Genomic DNA, 14,280 nt, shown 5'->3' on the forward strand with positions numbered 1-14,280 from the left:
TCAATTGTCGATTACGGTAATAGACGTCTATTTATATGAAGTATTGTACGTAAATTATTATTTTAATGCCCACCTGTTTACAAGTAGTTCGAATTGCCTCAGAGTTTAGTGGATGTAGGGAGGATTTTAAAGTATCAGTAGTTTCAAAGTTAGGATGATAAGCAAAAGTGATTGATCTCACACACGAAAGCAGTTTACATATAGATACAATTCTATTTTCTTACATGAATTTTATACAAGCTGTGGCAGTGATAAACAAGAATGGCAAGACGAACTGAGTACCCGGAATATGGAGCAGTCCGAGAGTATCACGATGATCCTTATTATGGTCAGTATTGATTGTGGATTTAATGTAGAATATTGTTGCATATCATTGTTAACGACAGTCATTTGGAGTCAATTTTTCGAGTAATGTAGATCTATATTAATTATATTGTTGAAGGTCCTAAATTTGACAGGTTCCGAATTTTGATAGTTTCGTTCTTTTGTATATGTCTCGTTTGTTCTTGTGATTTGTACACAAATTGTACTACAGTAGACTGGTAATTGAATCACTTGATTTCATTCAAAATTATCTTCAAATAGGTAAATGATTTATTATTGGTCTGCATCTGTCGTCGTCCATTTTCAAATTTTTTCTCTACAACCGCATGTGTAAGAAGAACTAAATACATACTAATGTAGAGCAGGAAGGCCTATACCTAAATTGTGAATTTCATGATCTACAGGGTAGAGGTTCTGACCTCAGGGTGGGACGAAACTTAGTATATATAGTGTATATGTGCAAAAACATATAAATGATATCTGCTTTAATGATATTGATACGGGGTAGGGGTTTAGACCCCAGGGCGGGGCCAAACTTACTATTTAGTGTTCATGTGTAAAACATCTTCATTAATGCTACTGATACTAAATTGAAACAAAATGTTTAGAATGAGCAGGTAGCCCTTTACCAAAATTTTGAATTTCATAATACCAGGGCTAGGGGTTTTGGTATTAGGGTGGAGCCAAAATGGTAAGTGATTTAATGTGTGAAAGATTTAACATTTTTAATTTCCTCTTGATAACTACCATTCCAATTCTTTTTAAAGTTGGTATGAAGCATCTTTGAAACAAGGTTGATTTAAATTGTAAAGTTCAGGACTCTTGGGCCTTAGGGGGCAGGGCAAAAACTGCCAAAAATTTATAAATTTTCAAAAATCTTCTTTATAACTGCACATGTGTAAGAAAAGCTAAATGCATAGCGATGCAGAGCAGGATTGCCTCTACCAAAATTGTAAATTTCATGATCTCTGGGTAGAGGTTCTGACACCAGGGTGGGGTATAACTTGGTATATATTGTGTGAATGTGTGAAACATTTAAAAAAAAAAAAAACATCTTCTAGAATGTTATTGATACTAAATTGAAACTAAATGAGCTAGTCATCCTTTACCAGAATTGTAAATTGCATGACCCCCAGGTTAGGAGTTTTGATATCAGGGTATGGCCAAAATGGTCAGTGATTAAATGTGTTAACAATTGAAAATTTTTCCTTCATGATAACTACTATTCCTATTCTTTTCAAATTTGGTATGAAGCATCTTTGGGACAAAGGGGACATAAATCATAAATTTCCAGACTCCTGAATCCCCGGGACCTTAGGGGTGGGGCAAAAACTGCCAAAAAAGCTAGACGTGGTTTGCGACAATGGGAATCAGTCAGAATGACTTGGAATACCTCAAATGACTACATCATTCTATCTTTATTGTTTTTGGATGTTTTATTTGAAACAGAGAAGGATCGGAAAGCTGTCTATAAGCCTATAGATGTCGTCTCCATTATTACTATATAAGATGTTACTACATCATGATCAAAATATATACTTTTTACTGGGACATTATTCTGTATATTTCAGGAACAGCTAACACAAAATTCTCCAAGATATGTGATCAGATAAAGGCTAACATATCCAACATAAATGTTGGTGGTAAGTACACATTAATAATTCCAATGTTATTTGTTACAACTGTTTTGATTGGACAAAAATAAAGCTGAACAATAGTTTACACATCAATAAATCCAAAAACGCAATGTATTCATACACGCCTGAAAACTAATAACGTAGTGCGGGGAAACTATTAAAATTTTTGCAATTGTTAATAAAGTGAATGAATTGGAATTATAAGAATCAAACATTCTTTTTGAAGAATTTATCGATATTTAAACTCCGGACATTTTACTCACAAACTTAACATAAAAGTGCTTCTCACTTTTATTCAGTTTGTGAGTAAAATGTCTGGAGTTTACACATCGATAAATTCTTCAAAAAGAATGTTTAATCCTATAATGAATATGAGATACATTTGTCTAGAAGATGTCTTTCAACATAAGATCATAGTATTTATTATTATTATGCTCTTCATCAGATGGCAATCAAAATACTTATTAGCAGGGTTTAAGCTCAATCAAAAGTTCTGTTAGCTGTGTGAGCTCTGGACGTTTCAGATTCAGGAGCCCACAGATTAATTTACTGATTAGAACCACATTTCAGATATAGAAATAGGCATTACAACCAAATTTCATTCTTTTTCCAATTCATGAGAATAAACATCATTCTCATTCAATGTCACTTTTCAACACATAATAACAATCCAGCTCAGTGTTGGTCAGCTAGGGTCTTTTGAGATCTGTGTATACTTTTAGGTCACCTGAATAAATTCAGGTGACCTATTGCAATTGGTCAGAGTCCGTCATCGTGCATTAACATTTGAACATTTTTTAACGTCTTGATATCTTTTCAAATTTGGTATGAAGCATCTATGGGACACTTACTTAACATATGCCTGCTACCCTTCCTTGGGCATAGGCTGCCAACAAGAGATCTCCAGGCATTTCTGCTCAAGCTGTTTTCAGATGTTGTATTCCATTTTTTTTGGTGTCGGCATGGAGGTCTCGGCGCCATGTGTTTCTCGGCCTGCCTCTGTTTCTCTTGCCTTGGGGATTCCAGGTCAGCGCTTGTCTCTTGATGTTTCATGCAGGCTTACAGAGTGTGTGACCAATCCACCTCCAGCGTCATCCCAAATATCTTCTGCAGGGAGTTGGTTGGTTCGCTGCCAAAGGTCCTGGTTGCTGATGATTTTCAGCCAGCGGATCTGGAGTATCCTTCGCAGACAAGAATTTATAAAATTCTGGACCTTCTTGACTGTTGCCACTGTTGTCCTTCAGGTTTCAGCCCCATAGAGAAGAACTGACTTGACTTGACGTTTGAGTTGAATAGTCTGATCTTGATCTGTAGTGTCAGCTCTTTGGAATTCCATGTTCTTCAGTTGTAGGAATGCTGCTCTGGCTTTTCCTATTCTAGCTCTCACATCAGTATTAGTTCTGCCCAGCTTGTTGATGATACTTCCCAGGTATGTGAAGGACTCCACCTCTTCTAGTGCCTCATCTTCCAGCTTGATTGGGTCGCTGCTGACTATGTTGGCCTCAAGGATTTAAAAAAAATTTCTCACCAGGCACCAAGTGGATTCCGTATTATTCAACTGTTATATTATATATAAGTGTATATTATGTTTAAAAGTGAGGCCCTGGAAAAGGTTAAATGAAGATCAATACATTTATAGTGACCATGGCACCCATAGCTCTGGAAGCAAAGTAAATTTTATGCCACCTTTAAAAAAGAGGTTGCATATTGTTTTACACCCATCGATATGTAGGTCAAGTGTTGTCCACTCATTACTAGTATCTTGAAAGTCCTTTGCTTAACAGACATCAAACTTGGTACACATGGTCAAAGGTCAATCTACTCTGGACATGGGAAGATATTGTCCACTCAATATCTTTAGAACTCTTTCCTTGACAGACATCAAACTAGGTAAATTGGTACATCATAAGTAATAGAAGTCTATTGATTTTAGGTTCACATAGTCAAAGGACAAGGGTCAAACTGGACATAGTGAAAATCGTTTGCTTGATTGACACCAAACTTGGTACACTGGTACATCCTAAGGTGTAGATGACTGTTATTGATTTTGAGATTACATGGTCAAGGGTCAATCCACTCTGGACACACATAATGTAGGAAGATATTGTCTGCTCAATATCTTGAATTGTTTTGGCACTACTATCAATTGTATGATAATGGGGTGCGTACATGTTTCTGAAACGTTTCTTGTTGATAAAATATGAAAATGTAGAAATATATAATCCGGATTTTGAATGTAAGCGACAAAAGACACTGGATATTTACATATATGAGCAAATTTAGGCTTTTAGAGGAAAATGGCATATTTTTAGGTAAACTCAGTTTGTAGAGTAAACTCGAGCTTAGGTGACCTATTGCAGTTGGTTGTCATTTGTCGTTGTGCATCATGCGTTAACAATTGAACATTTTTAACTTCTTGATAACAACCATTCCAATTCTTTTCAAATTTGGTATGAAGCATCATTGGGACAATGGAGACATAGATTGTAAATTTCAGGACTCCTGCACCTCTAGGCCTGAGGGGCGGGACAAAAACTGCCAAAAATTGACCAATTTTCAAAAAATTTCTCTACAACCACACGTATAAAATAACTAAATGCAAAGAGATGTAGAGCAGGTGGCTTCTACCAAAATTGAAAATTTTATTATCCCCGGGGTAGTGGTTCTGACCCCAGAGTACGGTCAAACTTAGGAATTACCAACTGTTCGGGTCCACGACGGTTCGGATGCACAACTGTTCAGCACCTGATGCGACTGCAGTTCAGGAAATCAGTGACAACAGTTCGGTAGTCCGGTAATGACAGTTCAGGAGATCAGTGACAACAGTTCGGTAGTCCGGTAATGACAGTTCAGGAGATCAGTGACAACAGTTCGGTAGTCCGGTAATGACAGTTCAGGAGATCAGTGAGAACTGTTCGGTAGTCCGGTAATGACAGTTCAGGAGATCAGTGACAACAGTTCGGTAGTCCGGTAATGACAGTTCAGGAGATCAGTGACAACAGTTCGGTAGTCCGGTAATGACAGTTCAGGAAATCAGTGACAACAGTTCGGTAGTCCGGTAATGACAGTTCGGGAGTTGATTATTAGTTCCCTACTGGTTTGTAAAACTGAAGGGGACTATAGCTTTCTTGTCCATCTGTCCTTCTGTCTGTCCTATATTGGTTTTCTAGGTCTGAAACGATAAGCTTCCTTCACGATACGATACAAATTGCAATACTTATGCCAGGATTCAATATTTTCGATACGATACATTTTACAGAAGAAACCAATAATAACTTTACGAAGATTCATATTCACAATTTTAAAAGCAAAATATTTCCAACCCGTCAAATGGTATGATGCCTGTGGCTCTGTAGTTTAAACTGATTAAGTTAATTATTGTTTTTGTAAGACTCAAGACTAACGACAATCTGACTTATCGGACGCCACTTTGTCCCTCTTGCATGTAAAAATAAAAAGTACAGGTCAAAGCCAGATGTATTTTACCGAATTTAATTTTAAAATATGTATTGAATTGAAGATCAAGGCAATTAATCGAACATTGAAATGAGCATTTATATTGAACAGTATCGATATTTCGGTGAATCGTTTCAGCCCTATGGTTTTCCAGACTTTTTTTCATTATGCTTGCGTGGATTCATTTGAAACTTGCAGTGTATAGTTTCAGAGTGGCAAACTACAGATCAAGTTTGAATTTTGTAATGTTTGATGGACAAGTTTTAAAGAAATTAATTTTTATATTTTGCGTTTTTTATTAATCGGGATCAGGACTGTGTTCCAATGGAAATGCTGTGAAAGTGACTAGGAGATCTGAATAGAGGCAGTTGACGAATCTCAATCACTGATTTTGAAAAAAAAAAACCTTCATTAGTTGACATTTCAAGCTCATTAATCACGAAAGGAACATATCAATTAAAATATATATCAAATCTGATAATTATTACGTGAGTATTTTTGTGTAATCGATTAGCGAAGTCCAATGTGTCGGCAGTTCTCAATTTACTGCATTCCTGCCATTGTGGATATTCGAAATCGACCCTCAAACAGTTGATTGTAGGTAGTATTTGTAAGTCCTTTATAGGTATTTAACATACAGATTCTGGATTCCTGCATCCCTGGGGCCTTAGGGGCTTGGCAAAAATTGACCAATTTTCGAACATTTTCTTCTCTACAACTGCACATGTATAAGAAAAACTAAATACATTTACATAATGATGTAGAGTAAGAAGGCCTTTACGAAAATTGTAAAATTTATGAGCCCTGGAGTAGAGGTTCTGACCCCATGATGGGGCTAAAACTTAGTATTATATAGTATATTTGTGTAAATATCTAAATGATATCTTCTATAATGCTATTGATACTAGATTGAAACTAAATAGATATTTAGAAGGAGTAGGTTGACCTTTAAGAAAATTGTAAATTCATAATCCCAGGAGGTAATGGTTTTGGTTCCAGGGTGGGGCCAAAATTATTAAAGTGATTATTGTCTTTATCATTTAAAAGGCTTTTTTATGTATGCTGTTGCGGTATAAAAACTAACTGCATATTTAGGAAAAGATGTATGTACTGCTGTACCAAAATTATGAACTTTGCAACCCCAGGGTTTTGACTCTAGGATGTGTCCTAATTAATAGGTATATCGTGTTAATGTCACATATATTATATTATGTAAAGCCTTTCATCAGTATAGGCACTTTCAAGGGCATTTAAGTTTTAAGAACACATCTTATTTTATACTGTTGCTAAATGCATGTATTTGAATTAAGCTTTGATATGCAGAACAGGGTTTCATAGCCCTTGGCATTAGTGATACCTTTAACTAAAACTCAGGTGACTGATAAGGCCTGTCGGCCTCTTGTTATACACAAGACCCTTTTTGGCATTAAATGAGGTTAACAGGTTATGAAGATAGGTTCATGTGAGTAGAGGTGCTTGAGGAGATGATCGAAGTAAAGGTTCACAAAAATGATATCTTGCTTAAAAATCTTAACATTAGGCTAGATGGACATGGAAATAAAATCCTCTGAAATAATTACAGTATTCAAGTTCCCCACAGGTTCACAATAAACAGTTTTAACTGCACATAAACTAGTATGTGAATATGAAGTGATAATTCTGTTACTTTTCTTATTTCTATAGCTAACTCCGTGGACAAATTGATGAAAATAATTGGAACAGACAGAGACAGCGTGGAAACAAGAGACAAAATGTAAGCAGACGACAGGATGTAAGCAGACAACATTTTACAGTGCTTAATGTCCTTAAACTCTACTGTTTTGGTAATTCTGAAAACAAGTAAAGGAACTTGTAAATCTGTGAGAATTATACATGATGCAAGTAAACTGTTTTGTTAGCTTTCTTTGATCGAGTTCATGGTACAGATACTGTTAAATTCAGATATGTATTGAAACTCAGCACCACTTATTTTGCATCATATATGGCAGAGTATGAAATAATTGTCAAAATTTAGAAGTAAAACAGTGATGGCATTGCTTTCTTTATTTTACAGCCATGAAGTATCAACAAAAACAAACAAAATCGTGCAGGAAACGACGAGACAGATGAAAACTATTGCTTCAATGACAGGCCTGGACAGGGTAATTAAGTGTAGAGTTTATGACTGACAGTACGTCTCACTCTCAATGACAGTCTGTATAGAGTAATTAAGTGTAGAGCTTACGACTCGGACAGTACGTCTCGCTCTCAATGACAGTCTGTATACAGTAATTAAGTGTAGAGCTTATGACTCGGACAGTACGTCTCGCTCTCAATGACAGTCTGTATACAGTAATTAAGTGTAGAACTTACGACTCTAACAATATGTCTCACTCTCAATGAAGTCTGTACAAGAAAAATAAAGTCTAGAGCTTATGAGTCAGACAATAAATGCACATGGTAAATCTAAAGGTAACAACTTTAGCAATATACCTCTCTTAATGGGGTTCTTCAAAAGTGATATTTGATTCATCATTTTGAATTTTGAATAATACTAATGATAAGATTAAGGTAGCTCACTACACTAAAGCTTGTACTCTTTATCACACTACGTCACAAGATGGCGATTTTTAAAATGTTTTGTGAAATTATTTGTATCGATCGATTTGTTTGTCTATCATCATAGCTCAGTGATTAAAGCACTGGGCTGGTTAACTGCAGATCTTGAGTTCAAATCCGACAGAGTCTTTTGTTCATATGTGTTGAAATAATTTTTTTGAAAATCATGTTTTTATCCAAATTTGCATATTTTCTGCCTTTTTGGCATACATACTTATTATATATCATCATATCTTTTATGATTAAATCAATTTGTACTGATTTGAGAAACAATTTCAGGGTGTAGTTAAAAATATTTTTAGGTACCAAGTAATTTAATTGAAGATTACAGCCAAGATAGTTTGCTTTGTCTGCCTTTTCACAATATTATTGAATTATCTTTCAGCCACTAGTGAGAATGAAAAATAAACACCAATTGGTACTTTACATGAATTTATTGAGCAATGACATCATAAAAACACAATACACAAGTGTTGGATGATACTGGCCGCAAAAATTAGTAGGAGTCAAGGGAGACAACTAGGATACCATAAACCAATGGGCAAACTAGTGGCCTCGCTTTGATGCGAGTGCCAAGGAACCCCATGCCTAACACGCATGGTGGCTAGGCACACAAGCTGCACAGCTTTTACACCCTGTCTCTGGCTTGCTACCTGGTTTAGAACTTTCACACCACCCAGCCTGTAGCCTCTCCTCCTTTTATAGAGGTAGAGGGGGTCTGAGCACTGAAATGCTGCAGACCCCAAGCAGTTTCCAGTTATTCCACACATTTGCTCAATGGCATGTAACTTCCATGTTAACACACAGCCATGAGACATCCCTCATGCTTTGATGCAGATGGGCAGAGACAACAGGTTAAGCTTGTACACTTATTGGCCTTAATGTTTCCCTGACTCCTCCCCCTTAAAATTGCGACAACTGTAAGAAAAGAAAAATTATCCGGATATTTATTCAATAGTCCTCTTTCGTTGACTGGTTGGCAATTAGCAAGGTGCAACTATCGTCATATGAGCAGTCCTATGCAAGTACAAAAACAGGCTCAGCTTAACTGAATCCACGCCCTGCGATTTACCTAAAAATATAACATACTTGGCGCAGATTATTTGACCAAAGTAAAACAAATTGATGGTTTACTTAACTTTTTCAAAATATGGGGAGGGTGGGTGGGTAACGTGCTGTTGTTCCTTCCACTTGAGTGGGGTGCAAAAAGGAAGAGGAAGTTGCAATACTAGTTAACTCCTCCTGATGCTGACTTTCTTAAAATAAGTTAGCTTGTACCAAGTTAAGTCCTATTGTATAATGCTATTCACTCAATTAAATGAGATTATCTCATATCCATCTCAATAATCTATATTAATTGAAGATTACAGCCAAGATAGTTTGCTTTGTCTGCCTTTTCACAATATTATTGAATTATCTTTCAGCCACTAGTGAGAATGAAAAATAAACACCAATTGGTACTTTACATGAATTTATTGAGCAATGACATCATAAAAACACAATACACAAGTGTTGGATGATACTGGCCGCAAAAATTAGTAGGAGTCAAGGGAGACAACTAGGATACCATAAACCAATGGGCAAACTAGTGGCCTCGCTTTGATGCGAGTGCCAAGGAACCCCATGCCTAACACGCATGGTGGCTAGGCACACAAGCTGCACAGCTTTTACACCCTGTCTCTGGCTTGCTACCTGGTTTAGAACTTTCACACCACCCAGCCTGTAGCCTCTCCTCCTTTTATAGAGGTAGAGGGGGTCTGAGCACTGAAATGCTGCAGACCCCAAGCAGTTTCCAGTTATTCCACACATTTGCTCAATGGCATGTAACTTCCATGTTAACACACAGCCATGAGACATCCCTCATGCTTTGATGCAGATGGGCAGAGACAACAGGTTAAGCTTGTACAGGGATGATGTCTCCCTTGACCCCGCCACAAACATCGATATGATGTTCCCCACCAATTGCTCTAGAGAGTATCTATCTCCTAAATGAATGACAGGTTATAGGAACCAACCACAAGTGACAAGATTCTGCAAACTATTGCGTAGGGAAGATTTTGCCCTTTCCCCCCAAAATAAATTCCAAACCACCCTGTATGTTATTTAAGTAAGCTTGATTTCCACTTTCGGCTAGATGAGTTCCGTCATACCTAAATAAACTGGTTTGATGGACGTTTATATTTCTGTCATGAACAATGCAAGCTCCGTTAACTTGAGAGGTAACAAATTTCTTAATAGCCTTATTAACCTTGCGTCTTTTTAGATCGATCTTAGCGCCACCCTTACCTAGAGGTGCACCATGCCAGTAAAGACGGGGAAGCATTGTTGACCAAATGAGCAAAGTTTTTGGTAGCAATGCATTGTAGCGATACAAGCTACATTGAATTTCATGTGCAAATCTAAGTGCAGTATTGCCAGCTGTTGTTAGATCGTTTGACCCAGCATGAATAACCAATACATCTGGTTGTGGTTGATGTTTGAGTTCTTCTGTTATCAGTTTGTCGAGGTCTTGCCATTTTAGCCCTCTTATCCCCTTCCAAAAGATGTCAACCCCTAGATTGAGGTTCTTTCCGCCCGGTCTCCTCCGTGCCTCTTCACCAGCCCAAAAAGGTATAGACGATCCTACTATCCAAACTGTCTTGAAACCTGGAATACTTTTGGCAAATTAGCCTGTATTCCATTCAACAAACCATTACATTATAATCTTATGTAGTTTTGAAAAGCATTTGACTCCCACCTTCCCAAAGATTTAATTTCTGAATCTGAAACCCCTTGTTTTGCCATATCTGTGGCTCTCCCAATTCTGAAGCTATGTGGCCTAAAATGTCCCTGAGTGTCATTAAATTTAAGTGTTTTCTGTAGCATGCAATTAAACTGGTATCTTGTTACATGTTTGTAATCCATATGGATGAAAAATAAGGTGGAGTCACTGTTAGGGCGCAACCGTAAAAACTTGAGTACCCATTGCACTGGACAAGTATCAGAATTGGCATGTTTGGAAATCTGCAACGTAGTTGTATTTCCAATTTGGTCAGTTTTAGACCTTGGAATTAGAATGCTGACATTGTTCTTAGTAAGGGAAATGTGTGCCCTATGGATAGACAAGACTTCACTAACCCTAAGCAAGCCGTGATATGCAATTGAAAAAATTGTGGAAAATAATGCTGCCTCATATGGTGATCTACAGACTGATGGCAATGCTGATACTACACGTTGCAAAATAGATATGGTTAATGGGATTCGTGGATCTACAGGGTTACCTCGCTTTTTGTGCAGACCCTGCAAGGCTTTTTTGACGATGAATGATTGAGTATTATCCTGTATGCCTCTTAATTTGTGAAAATATGATAGGGCACTAATGTATAATGCAGCTGTTCTATAAGCTGTACCTGAAATGGACAAATGAGCAATAAAATTAAGCAAGTGGTCAATGGGAATAGGAAAAACCATTGCAATCCCACAGTTACTCAAGAATTTTTTGAAACTGGTAAAAGCCCCTTGATAAGCTTTGTATGTGTTGACTGAGAGGGAACCCTGGATAAGCCTGTTTGCCTCACTTTTTAAATTTCCCAAATGTTCTTGGGAAGTGGTGCTGGCCATGGATCTGCTGTTGGTGCTAGTCGTCGGAATTTGCCCCACTGTGAACGAGAGAGACAATCCGCGATAGAATTTAGCTTAGATGGTATGTGTCTTGCTTTAATTAAGATGTTATGCTTGAGACATGTTAGAACCAGTTTTCTTACAATTTTCATGACCCTAGGTGACCTTGATGTTGTTTTGTTGATAACATGTACCACTGCCATATTGTCAATGTAAAACAAGATTCTGTAGTTGGCAAATTGATGCTTCCATACTTCAATAGCTACTTGGACTGGGAAGAGCTCTAAAAAGGTCATGTCTCGGGTTAGGCCTTGTGCCAACCAAGTACTGGGCCACTGAGCATATGCCCACTTGCCTGCAAAAAATATACCAAAACCCCCCGAGTCTCCCCCTGCACTGTCAGTGTAAAGTTCGAGAGTGTCGTTATTGACCCATATGCTCTTTGTAATGACTGATATACCATTAAAAGATTGAAGGAAGGTGAGCCAGACTTGGAGGTCAGCTTTCATTTCTAATGTTACCCGGGTATGGTGATGTGGTTTGCCAAGGCCGATTGTTGCATCGGTTAGTCGTCGACAGAAAGCCCTACCTGGAGCTATGACTCTACATGCAAAATTCAAAAGCCCCAATATGGACTGAAGTTGCTGAAGTGTTACCTTTCTAAAAGTCATAATGTCAAGAATTTTGTGTTTAATTTCATGAATTTTTTCCCATGGTAATTTCATGATCATTTGCACCGTATCAAATTCGATGCCCAAGAAAGTAAGAACTTGGGTTGGATATACTGTTTTGTCATTTGCAATTGGGACCCCCAGATCACTGCACAGGGAAAGAAAGGTGTCCAAGGTATTTTTGCTTATGGAATGCTCTCTGCCGCAGAAAAAGAAGTCATCCAGATAATGCAGAATAGAGGAATTTTGTGAACGATTCTGTGTCAACCAATGCAGAAAGCATGCAAATCTGTCCCAGATTGCACAACTTATCTTGCACCCAAATGGAAGCATCTTGTCATAATAGAAGGCATCGTTAAAGCAAAAACCTAATAAATCGAAATCCGTGCTATTAATTGGTAGCAACCTAAAGGCTGATTTGATATCAGACTTGGCAAGATAAGCCCCCCTACCTAATTTGGCAATAATGTCAGCAGCATCATCTATAGTTGAATAGGTTACAGAACTCTGTTCTGGGTCGATAAAATAATTTATTGAAGCATTTTCTGGATATGATAAATGGTGAATAAGGCGGTAGTCGCCATCTTTCTTGGGAACAAGGCCTAATGGAGAAACTTGCAAAGTTGGAAAAGGTGGTTCTATAAAGGGGCCTGCCACTCTCCCCAATGTAACCTCTTTACAAATCTTTTCCTCTGCAACTGAATATTGTCTGCCTAAACTTGTTAGATTTTTTTGAAAACCTGGGTGATCTAGGACCAGAATATTGTAGTTTAAAGCCATGTTGAAAACCCTCCCATAAAAAATGATTATCTGAATAATTTTGTGAGTAGTAAATGACTCTGTCTAATCTTATAGGGGTCTTGCCCAATTTATACAGCTGAGTTGGAAGAACAGTTGTTGGCTGGATGTTTTCCTCCGCATCTCCTACAGATGTGCTTGAACCTGCATTTTGGGAAGAAATTGCACTTTTTACCCTGATTGAAATGATAGCAGTATTGGGTAACAGCAGATGTGCTGCTCTGACTTGAAAATTGCTTATTATTACTGAATTGAGTTTGACTATGGAATGAACTCTGGCCGGTCACATATAGTAGCCAAAATTCCTGACTGATAATGCCCCAGGAGGATTCAGGATTGCTAGCTTTGCGGAGACGGTATTGCTCGTCGTATTTGTACCAGCCTTGGGATCTAGTGGCAGCTAATCTGATATCTCGCATGTATTTTAAAAACTCCTGGGCCCGAGCTCTGTATTTTTCCAACATAACGCTCATGTAAATCATGAAGGCATTAGTCCATTTATCAATTGTCAGGTATGAACTATCATTAGACCTGACAACACAGAATTTTCCATCCCTGATTTTAATTTCGCCTTGACCCCCCAAACTATAGTCAATCTCTTTTGCTGATTTTAACAGCAAACCTAAATCAACAAATTGCCCATCCCAAATTTTTTGCTTCAGTTTCAAAGGGATGTGTTGACCTACATTATCAAAGTAGCTAAGTTCTGGTACAGGGGTGAAGTCAGCAACATTTAAATCTAAAGAAAAATCAGAGTTACCAATATTACCAAAGTTGGCAGGCACAAACTCCCCCAAATCTGGTGCAGCCTCACTCCCTGGCACGCTCTCTGAAGATTCCTGGTGCTGGAAGGGGGGTTGGTTATCTCTCACTTCTTTAGTTCCAGGCTTTTGCTGCCTAGTGTTGTGGCGAGACTTTTTTTGTCCTCTGCCCCGGGCTGGAGAAACCATTCCCCCATCTCTTTTTCTCTTTGGAGGCATGGATTGGCCTTGATTGTGAAAAAGTGCTTAACGTGCTGTTGTTCCTTCCACTTGAGTGGGGTGCAAAAAGGAAGAGGAAGTTGCAATACTAGTTAACTCCTCCTGATGCTGACTTTCTTAAAATAAGTTAGCTTGTACCAAGTTAAGTCCTATTGTATAATGCTATTCACTCAATTAAATGAGATTATCTCATATCCATCTCAATAATCTATATTA

At 37.8% G+C, this 14,280-nt stretch overlaps 2 protein-coding genes across 3 annotated transcripts in view; one reads left to right on the forward strand and one right to left on the reverse strand.

Annotated features, from left to right (window-relative positions):
* LOC125646116 (syntaxin-7-like) overlaps positions 1-14,280 on the forward strand; it is a 31,248-nt gene that overhangs the window by 143 nt on the left and 16,825 nt on the right. The window contains exons 1-5 of the mRNA XM_048872270.2: positions 1-16; positions 241-328; positions 1,896-1,967; positions 7,101-7,170; positions 7,471-7,558. The exon at positions 1-16 is cut by the window's left edge and continues 143 nt beyond it. Of these exons, the coding sequence (XP_048728227.1) occupies positions 262-328; positions 1,896-1,967; positions 7,101-7,170; positions 7,471-7,558 (297 nt within the window). The 5' untranslated portion in view covers positions 1-16; positions 241-261. The remainder of the gene's footprint in view (positions 17-240; positions 329-1,895; positions 1,968-7,100; positions 7,171-7,470; positions 7,559-14,280) is intronic.
* On the reverse strand, positions 8,431-14,277 carry LOC125649407 (uncharacterized). 2 transcript variants are annotated; one of them, XM_056141007.1, is made up of 2 exons: positions 13,854-14,277; positions 8,431-11,653 (listed from the first exon to the last, which is right to left on the reverse strand). In XM_056141007.1, exons 1-2 carry the CDS (start codon positions 14,062-14,064, stop codon positions 10,713-10,715), a joined length of 1,152 nt encoding a protein of 383 aa, XP_055996982.1. In that variant the 5' UTR covers positions 14,065-14,277; the 3' UTR covers positions 8,431-10,712. The 2 variants fall into 2 exon arrangements, with proteins under 2 accessions (XP_055996982.1, XP_055996981.1); XM_056141006.1 differs by having other exon boundaries at positions 13,845-14,277.

Source organism: Ostrea edulis, chromosome 6 (genome assembly GCF_947568905.1).
Source record: "Ostrea edulis chromosome 6, xbOstEdul1.1, whole genome shotgun sequence".
Lineage (NCBI taxonomy): Eukaryota > Metazoa > Mollusca > Bivalvia > Ostreida > Ostreidae > Ostrea > Ostrea edulis.

Bases quoted from the DNA above. Each gene is read 5' to 3' on its own strand.
- LOC125649407 (XM_056141006.1), bottom strand. From the start codon at position 14,064: ATGCCTCCAAAGAGAAAAAGAGATGGGGGAATGGTTTCTCCAGCCCGG. The intron at 11,654-13,844 runs GTAACTCTGATT...TCTCGTTCACAG, and splicing joins TGCCAACTTTGGTAATATTG to TGGGGCAAATTCCGACGACT.